Genomic DNA, 26,125 nt, shown 5'->3' with positions numbered 1-26,125 from the left:
TTGTTATTATCCTCAGGAGGATGGATCTCTCCCAGACCATGATCAGGTTTAATTGTCATTTCTTGTTGTTTTTCTAAGAAAAAATATGTAACAATTAACACACTTTGGAATAATCATGCTGGAAATCATGGTGAACAGGATCTCAAGCCTCGATTTCATTCTTCACGTTTTCATGGTTCAGAGGATGGTGAAGATGATGTATGTTATTTTGTTTTTTCCATAAGGAAATATCTTTTTGATTAGTGCACATTATTTTAGTGGCTTTTGAAAATTTTGATGCTTCTTATCTTAATTGCAGGACGAGGACATTGTAAACTTGTGGAACTTACGGAAGTGCAGTGCAGCTGCTCTAGATATTCTTTCAAATGTATTCGGGGATGACATTCTGCCGACATTGATGCCTGTGGTTCAGGTGATTGTTTATCCATGTTAAACGAAGAGCTGTTGTCTCCTGCCTTTCATGCCTCTTTTCTCTCTCTAATAAAAAATGTAATGCAATTTGTTGCCAGATTAGGAATTCAGTGGGAAAATTTATATTCATGTTTCTTGTTTTGTGAAAGGAAGTTCTTTTTCCTCAGATCCAATGTGAATTTGGTGTTAATTCTGAATAAATTGAAAAAGCTGCTAAATTTGACTCTGTTAATTTTCTCTTAATTAATTCATTGTTGTATTAATAGCTTTAGTGAATTCTAACTAAAACTCGGACAGTTAAACTGCAAGACCAGTATCTTTTATATGCATCTCCGTGAGCATATATATATATCGATCATGGTCACTATGGTGATATGTGGTTGCTACTGTGAGAAATAATATATGGGAAAAAAATTATATAATCGACCTATTAACAATGATAGAATGAGCCCTATATATAATACATCTACTCCTACTACATATGGGACTAGGACCTAAGTTGCTCAGACTCTTCACATTTCGTGTCGCACCCGAATCGACACGACATGGGTGTGGGTGTGGGATCCGTACTGGATCTGGTCAATCAATCTTGGGTACTTTGACCAAAATCGGTAGAGAAATTCAAGATTTCTGAAAACAAAACAAAAGTTATGGTAAAATTGAAGAAAATGGAATACATGTATAGAAATTTCTATGTCGGTCTCTTTCCTTTTATCTCCATCTTGGATTCTCCTCTAGAAATGTAGAAGGCCTACAAGTTCTCCTTAGAAAATGCTTTTCTGTTTTCTTATTTGCTTAGCTCAAATGTTAATGTTCTAGGGTTAATGAACTTTTAGTCTTTTCCCGCGCTTTACAAGCACTATGTGAGTTTTTTTACATGTTGTTTAATAATTTAGGCATATTTTTATAACTCTATTTTAAGATATTTGAATTATTTTTAGCCGAATCCCCGCACCCGTATCCGTACATGGATCCGTACTCTGGAATCTTAAATTTTAGATCATGAAGGATCCGACCTCTAGATCCGTACTCGTATCGGACACCCGCACCCGAGTCTGAGCAACTTAGTCTAGGACTAATTACACACATATATATTCTAACACTGTCCCTCAAGCCGGTGCATACAAATCATATGTACCAAGTTTGTTACATATGTAACTAATACGAGGGGACCAGTGAGAGACTTGGTAAAAATATCTGCAAGCTGATCATTCGACTTCAAAATATTTGTAGCAATATCTCCTGAGAGTATATTTTCTCTGACGAAGTGACAGTCAATTTCAATGTGTTTAGTCCTCTCATAGAACACCGGATTTGATGCATTATGAAGGGCAGCTTGATTATCACACACAAGTTCCATCTGGCTGATTTCACCAAATTTCAACTCATTAAGCAACTGTTTGATCCAAGCTAGCTCACATGTTGCCATAGCCATTGCTCGATATTCTGCTTCTGCACTAGACCAAGCAACCACATTCTGTTTCTTGCTTTTCCAAGACATCAAATTACCTCCTACTAAAACACAATATCCAGACGTAGAACGTCTATCAGAAGGTGATCCTGCCCAATCAACATCTGAGTATCCAACGCTCTACTCATGGCCTCGATCCTCAAATAATAACCGTTTACTTGGAGCTGACTTTACATACCAAAGAATGCGGACAACAACATCCCAATCACTATCATTGGGAGAATCCATAAACTGACTTACAACACTCACAAGAAAGGAAATGTCAGGTCTAGTCACGAGGTAATTTAATTTACCAACAAGCAACCTATATCTTGCAGGATCGCTAAGCGGCTCCCTCTGTCATGGTAGAAGTTTAAATTCAGATCTATCGGAGTGTCAACAAGTCTATAGCCTATCATTCCTGTCTCCTTAAGAATGTCTAAAGCATACTTCCGTCGTGAGATCACAATACCTAAGCTAGACTGAGCGACCTCAATATTGAAAAAATACTTTAATCTGCCCAGATCCTTAGTCTAGAATCTTAAAATGTTGAAAGAGATGTTGCTTCAACTTAATAATAGGGTCAATTGGTTTTTTGGCCTTTTACAAACTTGTTTTTAGTTTTATGACCCTATCTCTTTTTTTTACACATGAGAGATTTACTTTTACACATAAGAGATCTTTCATTTACACATAAGAGATCTAAAAAGGACATTTTCTTAAATTCAACATTGTAAAAGGCCAAGAAGGCTTAAAACCTCTAATACCATCCTGATCATGGCTGGTAATATCGTCAACATAAATCACCAGATAAATACAGAAATTTGAAACAGAATGCCGATAAAACACAGTGATCAGCTTTACTACGAGTCATGCCAAACTCGAAGTTACCAAACCAAGCTCGAGGAGACTGCCTTAGACCATAAAGCGACTGGTGCAAGCGACACACAAGACCACTCAACTCCCCCTGAGCAACAAAACCAGGTGGTTGCTCCATATACCTTCATCCTCAAGATCATCGTGAAATAAGCCTTCTTAATGTCCAACTGATAGCGAGGCCAATGGCGAACATTAGCCATGGATAGAAAAAGGTGGACTGATGCTATTTTAGCCACAAGAAAGAAAGTATTACTGTAATCGAGCCCAAATATTTGAGTATATCCTCTGGCAACAAGACGGACATTAAGTCGATCAACCTGGCCATCTGAACCAACTTTGACCGCATAAATCCAATGACAACCAATAGTAGATTTACCTGAAGGAGGAGGAACAAGCTCCCAACTACCACTCGTATGTAAAGCAGACATCTCGTCAATCATAGCCTGTTGCCATCCTGGATGAGACAAAACTTCACCTGTATCATAGGGATAGAAACAAAGGACAAAGAAGATACAAAAGCATAATGTGGTGATGACAGACGATGATAACTTAAACCGATATAATGGGGATTAAGATTAAGTGTGGTCCGTATACCTTTTCGAAGTGCAATCGGTGATTAGAAGGAGACAAGTTCGCAGTAGGAGTAGGGTCAGGTGCAGGACGTGAATCAGCTGGGCGCGGACGACGACGGTGATAAGTCAAGAGTGGTGTTCCTGTGGCTGGGGATCTAGGAAGAGCAACACTAGATTCCCCAACAATTTGTATGGGTAAGATTTCTGTGGCTGAGGGTGTAGGTGGAGCTATAGTAAACTCCTCAAAGGTCGGTATAGGTAACCTCATGTATATCAAGGTAGTCAGAAGAGGTAAAGTAAGGTCTAGACTCGAAAATCTGACGTTAGATGACGTAAGGTACCTACGAAGATTAGGTGAGTAACAATGATATCCCTCCCGAACACGAGAATAACTAACGAAGATACACTTGAGAGCACGGGGAGTTAACTTATCTTTCCCAGGGGCTAAGTTATGAACAAAACATGTTCTCCCAAAAACACGAGGGGTAGAGAGTATGAGGGTGACTGGGAAACAATACCGAATGCGGAATCTGATTGTGGATGAGAGATGAAGGCATCCGATTAATCAAATAACAAGCTTTGAGAACTGCTTCGCCCAAAAAACGCAATGAAACATGAGACTCAATGAGAAGTATGCGAGCAGTCTCAATGAGATGCCTATTTGTTGCTCTCTGCAACCCCATTCTGCTGAGGGGTATAAGGACAAAATGTCTGATGAATAATTCCTTAAAAAGTCATAAACTGCTGAAAAAGAGAGGATAAATATTCTAAGGCATTATCACTGCGAAAAGTGCGAATAGAAATACCAAATTGATTTTTGTTTTCGGCACAAAAACTCTAGAATATAGAAAACAACTCAGAACAATCTTTCATTAAGAAAAGCCAAGTACATCTTGAATAATCATCAATGAAACTAACAAAATAACGAAATCCCAAGAATGAACGGACTCTCCTAGGATCCCATATATCAGAATGAACTAAAGAGAAAATAGACTCTACATGATCAACACTACGCGGAAAGGTGGCTCGTGTATGTTTCCAAGTTGACATGACTCACAATCTACTGTAGACAAACTAGACAAACTAGGCACCATCTTCTGAAGCTTGGATAAACTTGGATGTCCTAAACGTCTGTGAATTAGGTCCGGAGAATCTGTAACTGGATATGCTGTGGAGGGATTAAGTGAGTAAAGGTAGTAAAGGCCTTGTGATTCACGCTCTGTACCAATCGTCTGTCCCGTATTGCGGTCCTGCATAATAAAAGAATCATCAATAAAATATATACCACAATGCAGGGCATACGTCAGACGACCGGCAGATGCAAGATTAAAAGGGTAGCCAGTGACGTAAAGAACGGAATCTAGAGTGGTAGAAGATAGGGGTAGCTTGTCCAACTCCTATTGCTTTCGTTTGGAACCAATTGACTAAAGTAACAACGAGAAGAGACTGTAAATATACAATATTCGATAAAAGTGATTTATTACCAGAGATATGATCAGAAGCGCCCGAGTCCATGACCCACGATTCAAGAGTACTAGACTGGGAAAAACAAGCAAAAGAATTACCAGCAACAGAAATCAGAGCAACCAAGACTACTTGTGGAGATGTTTGCTTACTTGCTAGATGAAGGAACTCATTATATTCCCGTTCATATAAAGAAAATCCATGGTTACTTGTAGACTCGATTTGAGCAACATAAGCATTTTTGGGTTGTCGACCATGTAAAGAATAACACACTTCGCGAATGTGTCCAAGTTTATCACAATAAGAACACTTGGGTCGAGATCTTCCAAAGCAACCTCCTCGTCTATTCTCATAGTTGAGATGCCCGATTTTCCACTGTCTGGAATGCGAGAACAGAGGAGTCAAGTGTCTCATCACTAGGTGACTGGGTGCTGCAGCAACGCGAAGTAATCGAGAAAATAGTTCATCAACTGTAGGGATAGTCGAACTAGCCAAGATTTGGTCACATACTGAATCAAGATCATTTGGAAGTCCAGCGAGTGTAAGAACTTGAAACATCTTCTGTCGTTGCTCTTGTTGCTTTTCAATACTAACAGAAACTGGCATCAACTTCTCAAATTCTTCCATGACTGCCTGAACTTGTCCCAAATAAGTAGACATATCCAATTCCTGTTTCTTTTAAGCTTGTCATTCGTGATATCAAATCATAAAAACAAGATATGTTATTACATTAGTGTATAAAGTACGAGCCTTTTCCCAAACTAAATGACATGCCTAGAATTGACGAAACAAAGGCATTAACTGGGAATCAATAGATCGCCACAAGATACTACATACTTGAGCATCAATCTTTTGCCACTGTGCTTTGGCCTTTTCATCTCCCTCACTAGCCTTTTTGGTTTAGTGATCTTAAACACCTTGACCCTTGCACCACAGTTCAACAGAGGAAGCCCAAGCTAAATAGTTTGAACTTCCCATTAAGGGCTCTGAAGTAATCATGAAGCTTGAATTTCCAGAACCTGTGTTTTTAGAACCAAATATATCAAATCCTAAAGACATCGTTGGATTGTAAATAATAAAAATAGTCAACTGTATCTCGCTGAAACAGGGAAGGGAACACTGTTTCTGCCGGGAAAACACTTTCTGCGGAAAAAATCACTGTAGGTACCAGAAAAAATTGAAAGTGATCGGAATAAAAAGAAAATATTATGGGTAGGCTCGAACTTACTAGGCGATCAAACTGTCCAAAAGAAATTTTTTCAAAATCTAGCCGGAACAGGCCTCATGCGCCGGCGCGTGGGACAGACGCGCCGCCAGAAACAGATCTTCGACAGGCGCGTGGGAGGGTCTTTGCCGGAGAATTGCACAACACCAAGGTCGCCCTAAAAAGGTCGCTGGAATTGAAGCACGGGAATAAATATTATTGACCTATTAACAATGATACAATGAACCCTATATATAATACATCTACTCCTACTACATATGGGACTAGGACTAATTACACATGCATATTCTAACAGCTACCAATGCAATAGCTGAAATTCTTCACTAATAAGCAATAACTTCATCAGTGAATCAATACTAACTTGAAGGCGAATAAATAGAGTGTATCATCTTGCAAGAAATGTTGATTATGTTAAAAGTTGAGAGGAAACAGGAGATACAATATAAATGATGCGAACTTTTGATTCTTTTGATTGAACCAAAAAAAAACTCTTGTTTCTTTTGTTGTTTGGTTTAGTAGCATGTCATTAATGGATCTAATGTTTAGAAATTGTTGTATCAGGACAGGCTAAATTGTCTGCTACAGGAGATGAAGCTTGGAAGGAAAGGGAAGCAGCAGTATTAGCTCTTGGTGCCATAGGTGAAGGCTGCATAAATGGACTCTTTCCTCATTTGTCAGAGGTAATCCTATCACTTGATAGCTCCTTCATATCGATTGGCCATGATTGAAGGAGTCTCTCTTTGAAATTCATGAACACTTACTGTTTTGCAAATGAGCCACCCCCTTATGTCTTTCTTTGCCAATTTGACTTCGATTGAGAATCCTGGTTTATTTGTGGGAAGTGATTTAACTCCATGGATGCCACCAAATGACATGTTGGGGCATGTCGACATATTTGAAATATCTTCTCTTCTGGAAGAAAATAACTTCTTTTTTTCCCCCAATTCAGATTATTACGTTTCTCATCCCGCTTTTAGACGACAAGTTTCCTTTAATACGAAGCATCTCTTGTTGGACTCTATCACGCTTCAGCAAATATATTGTTCAGGTTGGTGATCACTGCCCTATTTATCTTCAATCTGTTTATCGTAATTGTGAGTATACTAGCCCTTGGTAGAATTTGTACCATTCCCATGCCAACCCTTACTGGATCAAATTTGTTAAGATGCTGGGTTAGTTTCTCTATTTGGGATATAGTAGTGTTAACCACAAGCAGGGGTACATTTGATATGGTGTCCTTGAGCAATCAAGGTTTGGCAGATAGTGATGCCATTCTATAAGATGGGAAAGAGTTGTGGCCTTGTGCCGACAATTTTTGGTGGAAGCAGGAGATGCTGCTTATGTCGCTGAGATACATCAATAGTGGTGCAATTACTGGTTCTTGGTCTTAATGTTACTACTGTGGTTATTCCTCTATGAATTGGTCAAATATGGTCATTGCATGCTTGTCTAACATGGTGGTCCTGAATCAATTGTTAAATTAAGTTCCTAAACTAGCTACAAATTAAAAGTAGCTGGTTTCTTAATTCTTGTTTCTTTCGGTAATTATCAAATAGCAATGTACATTTCCATTTGTTGTGATATCGACTTGGTGAATTGCTTCTCAAACAAAATAATGACTTGGTGAATTGCTTCTCAAACAAAATAATGACTTGGTGAATTGCTTAAAAAATAAAAATAAAATAAACATAAAAAATAAAAAATAAAAGAGAAAAAAAAGAAAGAAGAAATATTGACTCGGTCAATTTGGCTTGCACCACTTACCCATCTTGTCCGACTATCATAAGTTTAAGTGGCTATTTGAGTTATTTCTTTCAGTATCCTTTTTTGGTAACTAAACATTCTTCCAAAATGATTTTGTTGTCATTAGGTAATGTTCCAGTTTTTCCGCCATTTAATTTACTTTCTTTCAGGTGACAGATCATCAAGAAGGACGTGAACAATTCAACAATATTCTAATGGGTATTCTGCGAAGAGTATTGGATGATAATAAACGAGTGCAAGAGGCTGCTTGTTCAGCTTTTGCTACCCTTGAAGAGGTATTAAAGCTAAAGCTGTTTATAGCTTAATGTTTTCTTAAATTTAGGCCAAATACATAGGGTCCCCCTTAAAGTTGCAATTTTCATTTAGGCACCTTAACTAGGGCTTGTTCCGAGACACTCCGACATGCTCCAAAGTGTGCCAATTAAAAACAAAATATTGATATGGCAAAATAAGTGGTCCAAACTTCCTTAAGCGCATGAACCGATCCAAATAACACTTTTTCCCCTTTTTTCCAAACAATTTTTCGTTTCTTATCTTTCTCCTTCATCTTCGCCACCACCACCTGAGAGCCGGGCTCGTGTTTTTGCAGACAAAAGAGTAGTAAGGGTTAAAGTTTCTGACCTCAATCAAGCAATTTCAACAGCAAATAGACATCAACCTAGTTGGGTTAAGGATTCAGAAAACAGACAACCAATTCAAGAAAATATAAAGAAACCCAGTAAGAAAAACACTGAATTCCACTTACCCAAAAATCAAAATTGAGTCTTCACCTCAAAATCAAGCAATTTAACAAAAAACAATAAGTGAGCCCAGAAATCAAAATTTATCCAGGAAGCAATTTCTTCAGCCCAGCAAATTGTTAGCACTTCTTATGTGAAGATTTTTTCACCCCAGCAAATTGTTAGCACTACTTTCCGGTCTTCTTTATAGAGTTCTTCCATTTGGGTCCTGGAACAAGTTCAGAAAACTCCTTCAATTCCTTCATTTTTTTTCACCAGCCATGGTTCTTTCTTTATCACCTATTTCTTACAGCAAAAGAATTTGCTTCACTTTCTTGTGTTTGACTCCACTAAGAACAGAGACATAAGGTCTTTTACCCTAGTGACTATTTTTGATAAGGAAATGTTATAGATCAAATAGTTACCCTAGTGACTATTATGATGGAGAATAGGTTGCCGAAGAAAGTTTCATCGCTGGAATCCTAGTCATTAATAAAGTGGGGGCTTTTCATTGAAATAGATGATATTTAGTTTTAATCCAAGTTGGTATTACGTGGAATTAAAAAGACACGTGGTAGTTTTTTATTTGTTTGCTTTTACACATCGAAAGCATTCGTTAACGTGCACCTGAGTAATTTTTGGGACTTAAAATTTTGTGTTTAATCAGAACACTTTGGAACATGCTGAAGTGTAGGAACAAGCCCTAGTTAAGGTGCCTAAATGAAAATTCACGGCAACATTAAGGGGCCCCATATGCATTTGGCCTAAAATTTATGCCATAATAATGTTTTGATGATTGCAGGAGGCTGCGGAAGAGTTGGCACCATGCTTGGATATCATTTTGCAGCACCTGATGTGTGCATTTAAAAAATACCAGGTGCTTATGTGCTATCTCATTATGACTAAATTGTCATTTCAGTCTCCGGATAGTGTCTGACATCTTTGTGGTGTTCATAGAGACGGAACCTTAGAATTGTTTATGATGCCATTGGAACATTGGCGGATGCTGTTGGAGAGGAACTAAATCAGGTATAACTAATATGCTACCTCGTGTTTGTGTTTTCTTACCTTTTGAAATGTTGGTGGTTCTCTTGTTTCATGATCACAAATATGCTACCTCGTGTTTGTGTTTTCTTACCTTTTGAAACTAGATGAGTATTTCCCGTGCTATGCACGGGCCCAACAATTATACAAGAGATCAATAATTTGAGTCTATAATTTTGATCGAGTGTCTAATAATTTGAGTTGTGATATAATTTTAACTGTGTGTATGAACGCATATTTATACTTGATTGCAATTATAAATAGCAATAAATAATTTAGAATAACCATATCACCAACAAAAAGAACAGTTCCATTCTCAGTAAATAGTGAGAGACGTAGAAATTCATATTTACCTCCCCAGGGGCCCGGCATGTGTAGAACCGAGCAAAATATTGTATTTTGTTGTGCTTTTCTTTTAAAATCATTTACAAAATCAAATCCAAGCATATGACTACTTGTTCATTTCCTACCTATCATTCTATACCACATGATTAACCAGACGTATTATGTTGCTATCACTGCTATACCACCTATGAACAATAGAAATTACATAGTCTAATTACGAGTCATATAGAGTATTGCAAGTATTTGCACCTTGCTAAAAACATCCACTACTTTGTATTCTTCATGAGAGCTTGCTCCTATTCTGAGACAAGAATAAGATATTAAATATTCTTAATAGAAAATATTTACTACTACAAGTCCCACACCAAGAATTTGAAATATATCATGATACAAAAATAAGCTAGAAAGAGAGAACATAGACACAAGCCAAGTATCTGTGCAACTAAATTACTCTAGAGTACTATAAGTGTCTTAGTCACGCTCCTTTAGAAAAGATGGAATAATAATAATAATAATGTATTTAAAAGCAAAGACGTCGTTACTACAATCGAAGAAATGCTAATTCTTATTTTTTTAATAAGCTAATGCTAACAACTATATAAATATACTGAAAATTTAATGCAAACAATCTCCAGAAAAGATTGTCTACAATTTTACTTACCCTCAAACAAAAGAAAGAAGTAAGCCCAATCACATGATTAGCAAATGTCTAAAAAGTCCATTAAAATATACAGTTGTGACGTAGATTCATTGATACAATTCCTATCACCACTAAAAGAATAAAATATGGACTGACATGGCATTTTTTTATATCATCTCAACATTATTATGTGCTTGGCAATAAACTTATTTTATTTACTCATCAAGTTGGTGTTGCTCATGACCCAATTTATACCTTAGTCATCAGACTTCTTTAAACGGATGACTTCCTTAAACTTATCTTTAATGAATAATCAGTCTATAACAAAATCAACTAATAAAAACAATTAAGATTTCACAAAATACCATAGAAGATGTAATCAAATAAAAAATGTCCTCAAGATATAGTCATTGCAAAATAATGCTTAATCCTGACACTTCCGATTAGAAGTTAATCAACATGGAATTTGAATGCTTGATAAACCAAGTAACATCAATAACTCTTTTGTGTTATTCTATACGCAAGAGCACAAGATGTTTGAAACGGACTCAGTCCAGGTAATAAATTTTTCTTTCTCAATTTTTTGGTTTGTCCTTGGCATCAAGATGTGTTTTATGAACAAAGAAAATAACAAGTTATACCATATAACAGTTATTAAATAACTCCACATTAATCATGCTAAACCATCCTTTCTCTGTTTGTACTCAATCTTAGTGCATAAACTCATAGAACAAAAGTATCTCATGGAAATAGTGCAGTGTGGTAGAGTAATTGTGTTGTAATTCACAAATAAAACATAATTTCTCTGTCCCAATTTATGTGTTATATTTCTTTTTAATCAGTTCCAAAAAGAATGTCATACTTCTTTATTTAGAAAGAGTTTAACTTTAAATTAAAGCACAAAAGCAAGCACGTCCAACAAACAACGTGCAGAGATTTAGAATTACCGTCATAAAGATAAACATAATACGTGGAGAAGAAAGTGTACCAATATAGATAATTCATAACCTTTCTGAGAGTGATGGAGGAGGAGTATTGAGTCTTCCATGACCATGGCAAGTAAATATATTTCTATCTTTTGAGTACAAACCTGTTTCAATAAGATAAATTCAAAGTGAGAACAAAACTTGAACATTCTCTGCAAGGTAAGAAATTGAAAAGAAGATAGATAAAGGAGAAATGATAGTAAGCGATTGCAATCATACTCATTTATATAATAAGTTAGATGAATTATGATGGTTGGAGAGGTTATGTGTTTTAAGTTTAACACAAAATTAACAATTTTCTAATTCTTGTTCTGCTTCGGTAGTTATTAAATTTGAAAATACCAAATGACGACAAAGCAATGCGGTAGGTGATCTTCCTATAATTATTAATCAATGTAAAGTCTTCCCACAACACGTGAAAAATACATTATCTTTGTCGGTTCATCTAAATAAATAGAGAAAAAACGGGAGAAATGAGAAGTTGTTATCACCACCATTATAACAAAAAGGAAAGAAAGATAGACTAATAGGCTATATTCAATTTTTTGAGATACGACTGGATTTTGTGGCAGAGATATAAAGTTCTTCTGGATTGTCCTTTTCCGGTGAAAGAAGACGCGATGTATATTGCAAGTGATTAACTCCTCGAGATGGAGAGACCATAAGGATAGAAAGTTGTCTGTCAAACAGATTACATTGCTTTTGAACGCACAAACTGTATAGCCATAATCTATCAAAACTTAAGCTTCAAAAAGGGAGAATCTAGAAGTTCAATGTAGAAGTAATTTCTTTCAATAAATTCATCAAACACTTGTGGCACAAAAAGTGTTACCTAAAAATGTAACAAAACCCAATTAAAACTAACTTAGGTTTCAGGTAGCAGCACCCGCATGCCCCATATTAAACCCAGTTCTATTAGAAGTGTTCTTCTACCAAGAAGAGGCAAAAAGAAAAAGCAAGAAAACCAAATGAAAAAAAAAACTTAAATCAAATTTAACTGAAGATTTAACCAATCGTTTAGACCACAAATTAAAGCAGAAGTATTATATTGATACAGGTTGCATATGAAGACAAAAATGCAGAACAACAGAAGAGAAAATCCAAAATAAATAACAACAATAACAACGGATAATAGCAGACAAAAAAATGAAATAAAATAGAAGAAAAATTGAAAAAAAGAATAGCTGACACACTAACCTGAACCTTGTAACACCCAAAGTAGAAGACCCATAAATGTAGATACTTCAAGCAAGAAACTGATAAAATAGGAAGAAATCCCTTAAAAAAAAGTAATGAACAGAAGATTGAAAGAGAGGAGGATGAACTGAAAAAAGTGGAAGAAGATTTAAGAAAAAATTGTGGTAAAACCCCAAGCCGAGAAGATGAAGGGAAAGTGAGAGAGTTAGGAAAGGAGATGAAAGTGTGGACGGTTCTAGAATTATGTGGTAGTGTGTGAAAAATAAAATGACAATTCTATCCTTGGTCGACCAATCATGGCTTTTCTATATAATAGAAATGTTGGTGGTTCTCTTGTTTCATGATCACAAGTTCTTCTCCGTAAAGCTTTTGCGTACAGAAATTTGGTAGGATTGTGATAGTTTATTGTTCCTTATTAATTGTTCATTCGGTGGTAATTACAGCCCAGGTACCTTGAGATTTTAATGCCCCCATTAATTGAAAAGTGGCAGCAACTTCCAAATTCAGACAAAGATCTCTTTCCACTGCTGGAGTGTTTTACCTCGATAGCTCAGGTAGTTGTAACTGCTTATGGACATTTAACTTTATCGAGTCAATGTAGTACATTTTATGGTTAATTTCTCCTTGTGAGCTGATATATCAGTGATAGATAATATAAAACCGTCTCGTTTGTGTTCTCTTTTACCCACATCACAGTGGACATGAAATTTGGGGTAATTACCCCAGGAGAATCAGAGATTTAGGAAAATGAAGTTCGAGGCACTACTTGTTTATGTGACTTGAGTATAATGTACAAATTACTTGAGTATTTTCCTCTGGTATAATAATTTTTTTTTTTTTTTTTTTTTACCGCAATCCTTGGCTTAATCCAATAGTTAACTTAAAGCTAGAACACCCATGGTGGGTGGCTCGGTTGCACAAGGGCAGAGTGGTGATTCAATTGGCAATGCTAACCCACCCATGGTGGGTAGCTCGATCACCAAGGGCAGTCTTCGTGTTAATCTTTGATTTTAAAGCCAGCGCAATCCAAATGGCAGTTTGAAACTCCCATGGTGGGTGGCTTAATACCACCGAAGTGGTAATCTTTAAGAAAGTTATGCTCTCCATTTAACAGTTTTTCCATTGTTTGAAGTTTGAACTATATGGCTGCTTGTTGCACTTACATTATACGAATCCATGGTTTGAAGTTTTCCATGCAGATTTAGATGGATATTTGAATTTAAGAGTTTGGTTTATGGAACTTATGATTTTCTGGTTTGTGCCTGAGTTGCTACTTATGGGATATGTTGAATTGAGGCATTTGGATTTAGAAACATTGTTCCCGTGGAGTACTACCTGTCTGATCTGTGTTTTGAGTATTCCTGTGGGATAGTTGAGTTTGAGACATTAGGTTCATTCAAGGGCTCTTTGAGCATCAAGAGAACGCACTGCTGTAAATACTGTATTTGCCAACATATAGGACATTAACTCTCGTGGCGTGACGGGATTACATAACTGCCACTCTTGGATACGTAGCATGCATTTGGTCTTGATACTCCTGCTGCTTTTGTTTCTTGGAGATTAATATTTGGTGGATTAGCTGTTATGATGCTTTCCTTTCACAAGTTTTAACCTGATAGAAGTTGTTTAATATGTTCCTTTTTAGGGTAATTTTTTTAATTGTAGGTCATTGAATAGTGAAGTATCGTAGGTCATTGATAGTGAATCTACTATGCCTCTGAGTCACATTTGCCTCTTAAGCTGCGGAGAATTATTAGAAGCATTTCTTTAAGTCTTATCTTCCTTTCATCCTATGTATGCTTCAGAGTGGCCTTTAGTATTTTATTGTTTGGGTGTTTCAGGAACTTCACCAGTGTAGAAAGAAGAAAGGGGAACATTACTTAAAGAATCTAGCTGATAAAGTTTGAATACATTTTAAAGCTAATTTTGCGCCTAGGTGGTAGGATGTTCATCAATCTAATGACTTGAATAAGGTAATATAGGTATACATTATAATCACCAGAAATCTCAACTTCTCAGTAAGTGCTGAATCCTAACCAGACTTGCTAAATTTCAAACAGTGACATTTGCTTTAATTTATTATGTGAGTAGCACTGAATGTAGCTTTGTCAGACTCTTTTTAAAAAGTATTGATGGAAGTAATCTGCTATGGAATGCTATGGTATAGATAATACATTTTTCTTCTTTCAGGCTTTGGGTACTGGATTTGCACCATTTGCTCAGCCCGTATTTCTGAGGTGCATAACCATCATTCAGTCACAACAATTGGCAAAGGTTTTTCTTGATATGATGTCTTAGTTGCTTTTTGAGGCTCTGGTTTTTTTTTATTTTTTATTTTTTATCCCGTGATAACCATTAGCCATTGCTTCGTAGCAAAGGTAAGTTTCTTAGCACTAATGGTGAGTTGCTGTTAGAATTGTTTCTGTTTAATGGTCCAATTCACGCAGCCTCTCCTGCATGCATGAAAACATGGACAGAGACACACTGGGAGAGGGGAGGGAGTATTGTAACTGTGATCTCCATCTTCTCGTGTTTGTTTCTATTACTCTCTGGATTTTCCAAGTTTCCTGGAACTTCGTCATCCTGTTCGGAGTTCTGTGTTTGGTTTAGGATTGAACGTTTTGTTACATTAACGGTTGGGTTTAGCCTTTCTTTTCAAGGTCGGAGGGTAGCCATGCTTCTTTCAACTGTTTGCTGCATGTGTTTGATAATCAATTTGCTTATATTTTGTTTTATGAGATATTCTCTCTTCACTTTTTAAATTCCAATTGCAGGTTGATCCTGTTTCAGCTGGTTTTCAATATGATAAAGAATTCATTGTTTGTTCTTTGGACCTGCTCTCTGGACTTGCTGAAGGTCTTGGTAGTAGTATAGAAAGCCTGGTAATTCCTTTTCCTATTAAACTGACTATAGATGTCTTTCTGTGTGTTTTATTGTTGCTGGTTGTTATCACAAATTATTGGAGGTGAGAGGAAGGGACTCTAAAGTTCACAAAGAGGGTTTATGTGATGCCTTTGAGTTTGAAGTTGCTTTGTTATTTACGCAGGATTATTATTTGATAAACTGAGGTGTATCTAGTGTAGTGGCTATTTGATTAATGTGTACCTTTGGGAAAAAATATATCAGGGTATTGTTTAATGAACAGATCTTTTGATGCCAACTCTGATTAAGCATTTGATGCTATCTTCTTTCCGTTCATAATACATGCCAATGTTGATCTTTGACACTTCTGTACTGTCAGCATTTAGATAATAAGCGGCCTGTACATTTTAACATTATGCTCAATGAGGAATAACTTTGCAGGTTTCACAAAGTAATTTAAGGGATTTGCTTCTGCAATGTTGCTTTAATGATGCTCCAGATGTTCGGCAGAGTGCCTTTGCATTGCTTGGTGACCTTGCAAAGGTAAGTTATTGTAATTCACCAATACCGATTATAGGGTGGTTACATTGAATTTCAATGACAAGTCGACTGCTTTGGAAATGCAGTCTTGCATTTTAATTCACTGCTATCTTTGGTGATTGCAAGTAGGTTTGTCCTGTTCATTTACATCCTCGTTTGGCCGAATTTCTTGATGCTGCTGCTAAGCAACTGGTGTGTGTAATATTTATGTCGATCTTTAATTAGCTCTCAACATTTCAATTTCTTGTATTTTATCTATGGTATGCTTGTACAGAACACTTCCAAGCCAGTTGAGAAGGAAACAATTTCTGTGGTCAACAATGCATGCTGGGCAATTGGAGAGTTAGCTATCAAGGTAGGTTTCGGCAAATTGCATTGCTTCCTAAGGTCATATGATTTAGATAAGCTTAAGTTATGAATGTAAATAGAATGTGAGTTATACATGAAGACAAGAGAATGTTATCTGTTTGAGTTTTTGAAAATTTAGGGATGCCAATGGGGTAGCCTGAAGCCTTAGTGAGGCGAGGTGGGACCGGAAAGGTTGGGGGGGGGGGACTATCAGAACTTTTTAGCTCTTTTTTTTTTACAAAAGTTTTGTTTTCAATTTATAAACTTCTAATTTCCCATATTTCTCAATTTCCATTTAGGACTTCTTTATTAGTTACATATAAATTTTCTTTTCAAAAATTTCAACTCTCCATTTAATAGTTCTCCAATAGAGAATATCTTATTACTAAAGCGATCTCTCCAATACAGAATGTACAGTTATGAGTTGTTCTGCAATGTAGACTAACACATATTTACTGAAAGCCTAAAACATTTCAACTGATCTCATTGTTGAGTAACACAAATGGATCGGAGAATTTCTACATTTATCAAAGTAATTGACAATTATGGATGATCTAGGGGTTACCATCAGAGGAGTTAAGTCACACTTAATCGTTCTCTTTAAATTCGTTAATAGGTAAATTGTTTGAGAAATTCGTTTTCTCCAACTTCCATATTCTTATTGTTAAAAATTAGACAATTTCCGGCATCACTTTTTGACTGTTATTACATCTTCATGTATATACTTCTAGTTGCTGTTTCTTAACTTAGTAAACCACTGCATAACATACTTCACCAAAAAGAAAAAAAATAAAGATAAGGGTTGAAAAATATAATGATGAAACAAGTATCAAAAACCAATGAAGGGCAGCCTAATGCACAAAGCATCCTGCGTTCACGCAAGATCTGGGGAAAGGTCGCACCCCAACGGGTGTAATAACGCAAGATCTGGGGAAAGGTTTCACCCCAACGGGTGTAATGTAGGTAGCCTACCTTGATGCAAGCATCAGGGGATGATTTCACGACTCAAACCCGTGACCTATAGGTCACATGGAGACAACATTATCTTTACTCCAAAGGTCCCCTTCTAAAAAAACAATGAAAAGAAAAAAATTAGTATGGAAAGAGAAGATGATTATGGGCCGAAAAGGGGGGACGAGGCAAGGTGGCTCTGGTGTAAATAGGAAAAAGAGTTGAGCAGAGCAGGCAATATTGTCAAAGGCTCATTTAAGTCGCGCTTATGCCCTGAAGCTCAGGGAGGGCGCTTCGCCTCGCTTTAGTTGCGCTTCAGTGTAAGGCAAGGTACTAAGGCGTGTGCTTCATTGCCCATGAGTTCTCTCTTGAATCAAGCAGCACTAAATAACAACTATAATCAGAAATAGGTGTATTAGCTGCTAAGGGAAACATTATGAATGAATTTGTTACTTTGTTCTTGAATTACATATAAATTTTTATTTATTTCCTTCATTGCGCCTTTTTTTAAACTAAAAACCACACTTTAAGTGCGCTTACAGCCCAAATAGACCTAAGGCGCTTTTTAAAGCTTTTCGCCTTTGACAACAAGTAGGAGCAGGGTACGGCAACATTATGGAGGAAGGTCTTGCCCAACGCATTCGCTCTTCGCCATTACACTACAACAACATACCCAATGTAATCTCACATAGTGTAGAGTTTTGGGGTAGTATATATGCAGACCTTACCCCTATCTTGTAGAGGTAGAGAGATTGTTTTCAATAGACTCTCAGTTCAAGGAAAGCATAAGCATAACAGTAATGAAAAAGAAATACGGTAGAAGCCATGCAAAAGAAGCAGTAACGACAATAAGTTAATAAGATAATCGAAGCGAAAGAAACAACAAGTAGTAATAGAAATTTAAGAATAAGAAAAAACGAGAATACATACTAATACTACTGGTATGGAAAAGAAGAATGCGCAACTACCTACTAACCTCCTACCCTAATTCTCGACCTCCACACCCTCCTATCGAGGGTCATGTCCTTGGTAAGCTGACAATGTGCAATGTTCTGCCTAATCACCTCTCCCCAATACTTCTTCGGCCTATCTCTACCTCTCCTAAGACCCACCATAGCTAACCTCACACATCCGTACTGGGGCATTTGGGTCTCTCCTCTTCACATGCCCGAACCATCTGAGCCTCGCTTTCTGCATCTTGTCCACCACGGATGTCACTCCCTTTCTATCCCGAATATCTTCATTCCTGATCTTATCTCTCTTAGTATGCCCACACATCTATATCAGTATCATCATTTACGCCACTTTCATCTTATGGACATGAGAATTAATGACTGACCAACACTCTGCCCCATACAACATAGTCGGTCTAACAACCACTCTGTAAAACTTACCTTTTAAGTCTAGTTGGCACTGCGCCATTATAATCCGTACTTTTGAAATGCGCTTATATGCCTATCACAGAAGAATGTTAGGAGACAGATGAGAGCCCCTTGTATCTCATTATTCTGCAACACAAGGTGCTGTTTGGATTCACTAGTGCTGCTATTGCTTGTTCTCTAGCGTTTTGGTTTCTCACAAATGATAATGAGTATGAAGTAATTTATGTATCTTTGGCTGCAACTATTCTGATTTGACTGTAATTGCGCTCCCTGTTTAACCCCACATTTATAACTTGAACTTTCTTGTATTTTTTTTTGAATCACTTAGAATTTGATCTTATATGGGATGTCATAATTTCAGGTTCCCAAGGAGATATCTCCAATAGTCTTGACTGTAGTATCATGCTTAGTGCCAATTCTTCAACATGCTGAGGTAATTATCTGTTGAACATTTTTTGGTTTCTAAATGATATTAATTTAGTCATATGTGCATGACTCAGATATGTATTATCACTGTTGATGTGATTGATCAGAGTTTTTTTTTTTTAAATGATAACCCAAAGTTACTTGTTTATGTGCCCGACCTTTTGTTGTGGATTGTCATTCTCATTGAATATATTTATGGTGAGAAGGGGCTCAACAAGTCACTGATAGAAAACAGTGCTATCACCCTTGGAAGACTTGCATGGGTTTGTCCAGAGCTTGTATCACCCCATATGGAACATTTCATGCAAGCTTGGTGTATTGCTCTGTCAATGTAAGTGACTTCCACCTGCTCTTCTTCTAGCTTTCCCTACGCGCTGAAGTATAAAACTGTCATATTTTCACACAAAAGAGAGATTCTATAAACAACGTTATGATTTATTTATTAACTAATAAATAATGTTTTACCAATGTACTCTAACCCATTAAAGGCACTTGTTGAATGAGAGTGAACATGGATATATTCGAATGAGAGTAAACGCAATTAAAGGCAGTTATTGGAAGTAAAGTAGGCGTTGATTCCCCAAAGATGCACCAGTGAAAAAATCTGCTTCATTGTTCCAAGTACCAAGATAATATGATTTGGATTAAATTGAATGATTTGGATGATTGAGAGCTCTTAGTAAAATGTGAGAATGTATTCTTCAAAGCTGCTACTGCGTTTCTTTGTATTTTTTATACCTTACCAGGAATGTATTCACTTATGGAGGTCGAAGACCAGGTGGTTTGATTGTTTTGGATTTTTCCTTTTCTAAGTTTCATTGAATTTTAAAAGATAAAGGTGTAAGGTGGAAGAAGTCGTTGAACAAGATGGTGTTATCGTTTAAGTTTTAACATTCTGAAAATTATTACCAGGTCTTGCTTTTTAATTCATGAAAGCAATAGTTAGTGTCTGATTCTTTGAGTAAAGCATCACTGTTTCTTCCACTGCAATCCTAGTCGCTGTTGTGTTAGTCATGGTTTTCAACATTGAACATTGATGTGCCATCTGGGTTCAGCTTATCCCAATATAAAAAGTGCCTCTGCCTGATAACCAACAATTGGTGGTCATTTTGTGGCAGGATACGTGATGATATTGAAAAGGAGGAGGCTTTTCGCGGTTTATGTGCAGTGGTATTTTCTGTCTTTTCCTATTTTACCCATTGGTTCAGGTCATCATAAACTTGATATTGGTATATGAATAAGTTTCTTTCGTGTTAGGAACTGAAAAATTTGATTATTCAACTTCACAGGCTGGATTTGATTGACAAAACTGAATCCTGAAGTTCATTAAGTTAAACTTGTGTTTCCTCTTAACTTGACCATTTATGCATGGCAGTCACCTAAAAGGATCAATCTACTGCACCGTCTATATGCTCATTAACTCTGAAAAGGGCAGGCGACTTATGTAAAATGGAAGTTTGTACTAGAAGTGCTCTATGAGTTGTATTATCAACAAAAGATGTCAAGACAGAAGTGCTTTATCATTTATATAATCAGAAAAATGTCTACGTAAAGATGCGCTGGCATTTGCAAAACCAACGAATGGCAAATCTCAAGCTATGGTGTTATATAAAATTAATATGATTTTTCTAGAAAAACAAGCAACCCTAACTTGCACACAGTTACAACTTTTGTTGTTAGCTACTGTCCAGAACTTTACTTGGTTCTTTTGATTGTTGCAGGTTAAGGCCAATCCATCTGGTGCTTTGAATTCACTTGTCTTCATGTGCAAAGCCATTGCAAGTTGGCATGTAAGTACTCCGTTTTCATTGCTGTATTCCGACAGTGGAAAGAAATTTGTAGATTATTTTGTATTGGTCTTGATGTTATGATCCTTTTTCAGGAAATAGAAAGTGAAGATCTACACAATGAAATCTGCCAGGTTTTGCATGGATATAAGCAAGTAAGGGCTTCTGCAGTTCTTTCCTGTCATCATTAGAACTTTACATGATATCATCATTTCTAACTTGTTTACAACTTGCTTCTATAGTTTAGCTGCGAGCATCAGAAAATTGTGGGATATTTCGAGGGATTTTGACAGTACATATTTTCCTTTTAGATCACTAGTTGAGCAACTGAGCTTGATGAAGTTGATTTTTTATTGCTTGCACGCTTTTTCTATCTTTGTGTTGTTTGACGTTGGGTTTGATAATGCATGGAGAAAAACGGAGGGAAGGGCACTTTTGTGGGGTTCGGGGGGGGGGGGGGTCAGTAGTTGAATTATTTGTTAGTCGTTTGCGTGCAGTGGAAAGATTGCTTCCATACAAAGATATCTAATGCATTATTCTGGGATTGGTCAGATGCTCAAGAATGGTGCTTGGGAACAGTGCATGTCTGCCTTGGAGCCCTCTGTGAAGGGCAAGCTGTTAAAGTATCAAGTATAAAAAGTATAATGTGTTCAATGCTAGAGCTCATCGCTCCTCTGTTGCTTCAGAGCCATGCATCTCTCCGATTTATATTGGTGCCAGTTTACCAATGTCTGATTGTTGTTGAACAATGCATGTTGGAGCAAGCACAAGTTTGCAGTTGAATTTTCATCCTGGAGAAACATGCTCTTTGAAGGTTGAAGCTTGCTATACTTCTCCAAATTTCCGGTGAGCTGGTTTGTCTGCATAGCCGTTGTTTGGAGGAGCAGAGAAGCAAAGGTTTGAGACATCTACTGCACAGGTTGCTTTATGACATCCATATTTTAGTTTTTCACCATTTGCTTCTTGGGTCGAGAAGTAATTTTTCCTCATTTTAAAGTTTTCTTGGTAAGGTTCCATTGGGTTGGATTAATTCAGCACCCACGACAGCTAGGTGTCTCATAATTTAATGATCTACCTTTTCTTTTAGGAGGTTACGAATTGATGGTCTGTTAGGAGGGAATGAGATATTGTTTAGTAAGATGGGTGATGAGAGAGAGCAGTAATAGTAATTGCACCTTAGTAGTTCATTGGATGGAGGGGTTCGAATTGTGTCTATTCAAAAAGGTAAAATGTGCATCTTTTTATCCTGCCATAATTTGTCACCGTTTATAGTAATTGAAATTTTGACAGTCAGAGTTGTGACGTGATGCCTAAAGTGTATGTTGTATGGAGAATGCTGTATCATAATTCTGAGTGTAAATTTCCATTTGTACTTTTGTCCAGCAGTAGTTTCTGCACCTATTATATATAATTCTTAAAAAAAAAGGAGGAGAAATTCATCGGGTTCAAAAAGGAAGTAATTTCTTTTCTTGAAGTATGTTTGACATTCTTTCTTATTTGATCTGCTTTCATGGGGAAGGTACATTAAGAATTTCCATGGTTATTAGATTTAGCCAATACTCGGGGAATTATTGACTGTGGTACAAATGTATGTGGATTTTGTTTTCATTTGAATGTTTCGGTGAATGACGTGTCTGATGTGCTCGCTGATGGTAACGGCCAATAGTCACATAGTTAACAATGTTTATTAACATTTGGAATATAAATCTAAGAGTGATGCAATGCAGAAGATTCAGTTTCTACTGCGACGCTGCATTAGTTTCTTCTCCACCCTTCTACATGACCTGGAAATTCCTTCTCCATTGCTTCTATGCCATGTTGCAGTTTTTTTCATTATTCCATGCGTATTATGCGAGTTCAGCATCTAAAATCAGAACACTAGGAGACTATCCCATGCATTTGTTACTCCAACCAAACTCCAGAGCAACATAGCGAGTGGTAACGTTATTTGTTAAATGGATCTTTATTATCATAAAGTGTAGTAATTTATTCTTTCTTTACACAATTAGAAGGAATCATTTATTTTTGCCTCTTGAGTTCCTACTGCTGAAACAGTATAATTGGGGTGCACAGAGGAAGGGTTAGTTCCTTACATAGCTGGAACCTGCAGTATTTACCAGTTCTTGCAATTGTTTTGTAAGCAGAATCCCATCATGCAATTTCTCACAGGTCAGTGTTTTTAAGTTCGCCAAGCTTAGGCTCTCTCGCAATTTGAGGTACCCAATAGGTAACTGCATGCCGTAAACTTGCATTCCTTAAGGCTTAGTGCGCAAGGAGACGGGAACTAAGAATAGCTTGTACTCTTCTTACGTTGGTCAAAAACCAAAGCAGACAACGTTAGAGGACGGGTGATAGTAATTGTCTTCGAGTGTCTTTTTCAGAGTTCTAAAGTTGGAAACCTTGTGACTCTTTAGATCCTGATGTGAAGGTGATTCCTGTGGATGAGTGAGAGTGCAAGTGTAACAACAGCAAGAAGCGAGAGAAAGTACAGACAAGACACGAGTTCACACGACTAAACAGTACACTTGTCCATCTAAAGACCAATTTTCGTCTCTGCGCATGGACCCCACTTCACTGCACATAAGTCACCTAAAAACTTCATTCTACCTCATTTCTTCCATTTTCTTAGCTTTTCACTAGCAAAATTACCCTTCTCCTTCAGTTCAGCAACAGCTCAGTTGCATACAGAATTAGTACCCCTCTTCGGTACACAAAGCTAGCTGCTGCAGGTACCTTTTTTTTATTAGTCCTTTGGGAATATGGAAACTAGTTTAATAAAGTCATTCTCTGATTTTCACTGCGACGGCTTCCATAATAAGTCCAATGTGCAATTCGAATTCTCGGACATAGAGATGGATACTCTTCAATCACTGGCCTACATCAGCCTTAAGGATATCATGCCGGAATCACCGCCGTCGGTTATATCACCAATGATTAATCGCAAGGAAAGCTGGAGAGAGATTCCGATGAAGGACCCGCTCTTACAGCAGGCGGCGTGGGCGTATCTACAGCCTATCGAAATCCCGGAGGCCGACCGGAGTTTGTTGATCAAGGTCAAAGAGAAGTGCTTTTGGTTGTTTGGGTGCCTCAGCGACGCCCTTGTCGTGATTTTCAGGAGCTGGTTTTCTATGGCTGGAAAGAAGAAAAAGTTAAAAACTTGACTGATAATTACAGATTACGATTTCGCAAAAGCTGCCATTTTTTAAGCTTCTGTGTTTGATGGGTTGATAAGGGTTCTCTTTCATGTACATAAAATTTCTGCGTTGACTTTAAATGTTTGTATTCTCGTAATATTAACAATGGGTTTGAATGGAATAGCATGGTCAGCGAGTTATATATATATATATATGAGCCAACTTGTTCGGGGTGATAGGCATAGTAATTGTATGTTTAATTTCCTAATATAATTGATTTTCTTAATAAGTTACTGAAGTATACAGTACTTGCCTCTTTCCGGGGGGGAGTGAATGGTTTGGAGATGTGTAATTATATAATAGGAAAATTGTACTCCTTTCTTTTCTCTTAAGAAAGATGAGGTTATTACTATTCAGACAAGAGACAATTCGCAGCTTTTAAATTTCGTGATTTGCAACTTCCCTTGTGTAAACAAAGCATAAGCTAGCTCAAAATTTGTATAGAGAAGGTTGAGAGGTCGATTATTTTTTCTTTTTTTCTTTTTCCGAGCATCTGTCAGTTATACTCCCGCCGTCCCATTTTAACTTTACCTTAATTTATTCCAAATAATTATCTTCAACTTTACCCTTAATATTAAAGAAGTAGTAGTTCTTTTTAATACTTGTTCAATTCTCAAAAAATATTTAATAGGGTTAGCAAAGTAAATTAAACCTTATGTTTATTATTTTGTTAATGAGCGTGGAAAAAGTTAAAGCGATAGTTAAAATAGGACGGAGAGAGTATATATCAAATTTAGTCTCGAACTCTCGATGGACGTACTGACCTAGGAATGTATTAAAGTGCTCCGTTTAGTGTTAAATGAATAGAAGATCAAAATATTAAAATAAAATGGACTCGAATAGAATTGAATAGAATGAATATAATTAATTCAAATAAACTCATCTCAACCAGCTAAGGTTAGTGCATAAGTGATGAATTGCTTGATATGAAATTATGACTCATTGTAATTTCATGTAGTTTTTAAAATACAAGTTATATTTCATAAAATTTAAAGATCAATGTCTAAATACATCTATAATTCAAACGACGGTCACATTTTTTAAATTATATATATGGCCAGATGGAGTAGTTATATATTTTTAAAATATTAGTACGGTTTTCACTGGTTTACACTTAATCATCTTATTTACACTTTGGGGTGGAAGATGTTGCGATAGCCAGCCATGTGTAATGTGTTATCGTTTGGTTTAAAAGGTCTAATGCAGAGAAACACGGAGAATGTAACTATCTAGTTTTCATTTTGACAACATCAAATAGGCTGTTTGTTACTTTAATTAATTAATGTGGTAAAGATATTACAGAGAGCGACAGTATGTTTATGTTATTACTCTAAACATATCGATTTCGTGACATTTGCTAATGTCTATTTCTTGTTTGATAATAAATGTTTTGGTCTAATGGACAAAAGAATGTTACACATAGTTGGTTTTGGGGTGCTCCATATGACTAGGTCACCCTTTGTCTCAATTAATAATGCTTCATGAGAAATTCTTTGGTGGAAAAGATTACGATTCATAGGTCTAGAATTTTATTTTATGTGTCGTATAACCAACACTACTTATGTAAGGCTTCCTACTGCTTGAGAAGTGGAATCATGAGTCCCACTTGCTTAATTTTACAACATAAAATTACTTTCTTACTTTAATTTAGATGACACATTTTGTTTATCGAGAGTCAATTTGACTAAACTTAAAATCTGAATTAGATTAGTTCAATTCAGTATTTAGTATTTTAAAACTAAAAGTTAGAAATTCAGAAATTATACGAAAAATATTATAAGTTGCAATTTTTTTCATCATGTCAATATAATAACAAATATATTTTAAAATATTAATCAAATTTTACCTGGTTTAACTCTTGATAAATAAAATGTGTTATCTAAGTAGAAATGGATGGAGTAAAAAGGTAAACCATAAAATTAAAGTCATGGTCCGTTGA

The 26,125-nt window shown here is 36.5% G+C and overlaps 1 protein-coding gene and 1 long non-coding RNA gene across 3 annotated transcripts in view; one reads left to right on the top strand and one right to left on the bottom strand.

Moving 5' to 3' along the window:
- The window catches only part of LOC104120652 (transportin-1-like), a 33,746-nt gene extending 11,372 nt beyond the window's left edge, over positions 1-22,374 (top strand). The window contains exons 10-29 of one of the 2 annotated variants that reach the window (XM_070196817.1): positions 17-38; positions 131-198; positions 299-412; positions 6,568-6,681; positions 6,951-7,049; positions 7,915-8,040; positions 9,287-9,361; positions 9,442-9,513; positions 13,140-13,250; positions 14,887-14,970; positions 15,471-15,578; positions 16,000-16,101; positions 16,228-16,290; positions 16,373-16,453; positions 19,141-19,212; positions 19,412-19,536; positions 20,324-20,375; positions 20,927-20,995; positions 21,088-21,147; positions 21,545-22,374. In XM_070196817.1, the coding sequence (XP_070052918.1) occupies positions 17-38; positions 131-198; positions 299-412; positions 6,568-6,681; positions 6,951-7,049; positions 7,915-8,040; positions 9,287-9,361; positions 9,442-9,513; positions 13,140-13,250; positions 14,887-14,970; positions 15,471-15,578; positions 16,000-16,101; positions 16,228-16,290; positions 16,373-16,453; positions 19,141-19,212; positions 19,412-19,536; positions 20,324-20,375; positions 20,927-20,995; positions 21,088-21,147; positions 21,545-21,628 (1,701 nt within the window). In that variant the 3' untranslated portion in view covers positions 21,629-22,374. Of the gene's footprint in view, positions 1-16; positions 47-130; positions 199-298; positions 413-6,567; positions 6,682-6,950; positions 7,050-7,914; positions 8,041-9,286; positions 9,362-9,441; positions 9,514-13,139; positions 13,251-14,886; positions 14,971-15,470; positions 15,579-15,999; positions 16,102-16,227; positions 16,291-16,372; positions 16,454-19,140; positions 19,213-19,411; positions 19,537-20,323; positions 20,376-20,926; positions 20,996-21,087; positions 21,148-21,544 lie in introns of both variants that reach the window. The other variant, XM_070196816.1, reaches the window with a different exon arrangement.
- Positions 9,853-12,961, bottom strand: LOC104120651 (uncharacterized). Its single transcript, XR_011414647.1, has 2 exons — positions 12,697-12,961; positions 9,853-11,651 (listed from the first exon to the last, which is right to left on the bottom strand). It is a non-coding gene; the product is annotated as an uncharacterized lncRNA (long non-coding RNA).
- Positions 22,375-26,125: the final 3,751 nt, after the last annotated feature.

This window comes from Nicotiana tomentosiformis, chromosome 3 (genome assembly GCF_000390325.3).
Source record: "Nicotiana tomentosiformis chromosome 3, ASM39032v3, whole genome shotgun sequence".
NCBI classification, from domain to species: Eukaryota; Viridiplantae; Streptophyta; class Magnoliopsida; order Solanales; family Solanaceae; genus Nicotiana; species Nicotiana tomentosiformis.
The sequence above is the reverse complement of the archived record's forward strand: the minus strand, read 5'-3'. Positions and strand labels throughout refer to the sequence as shown.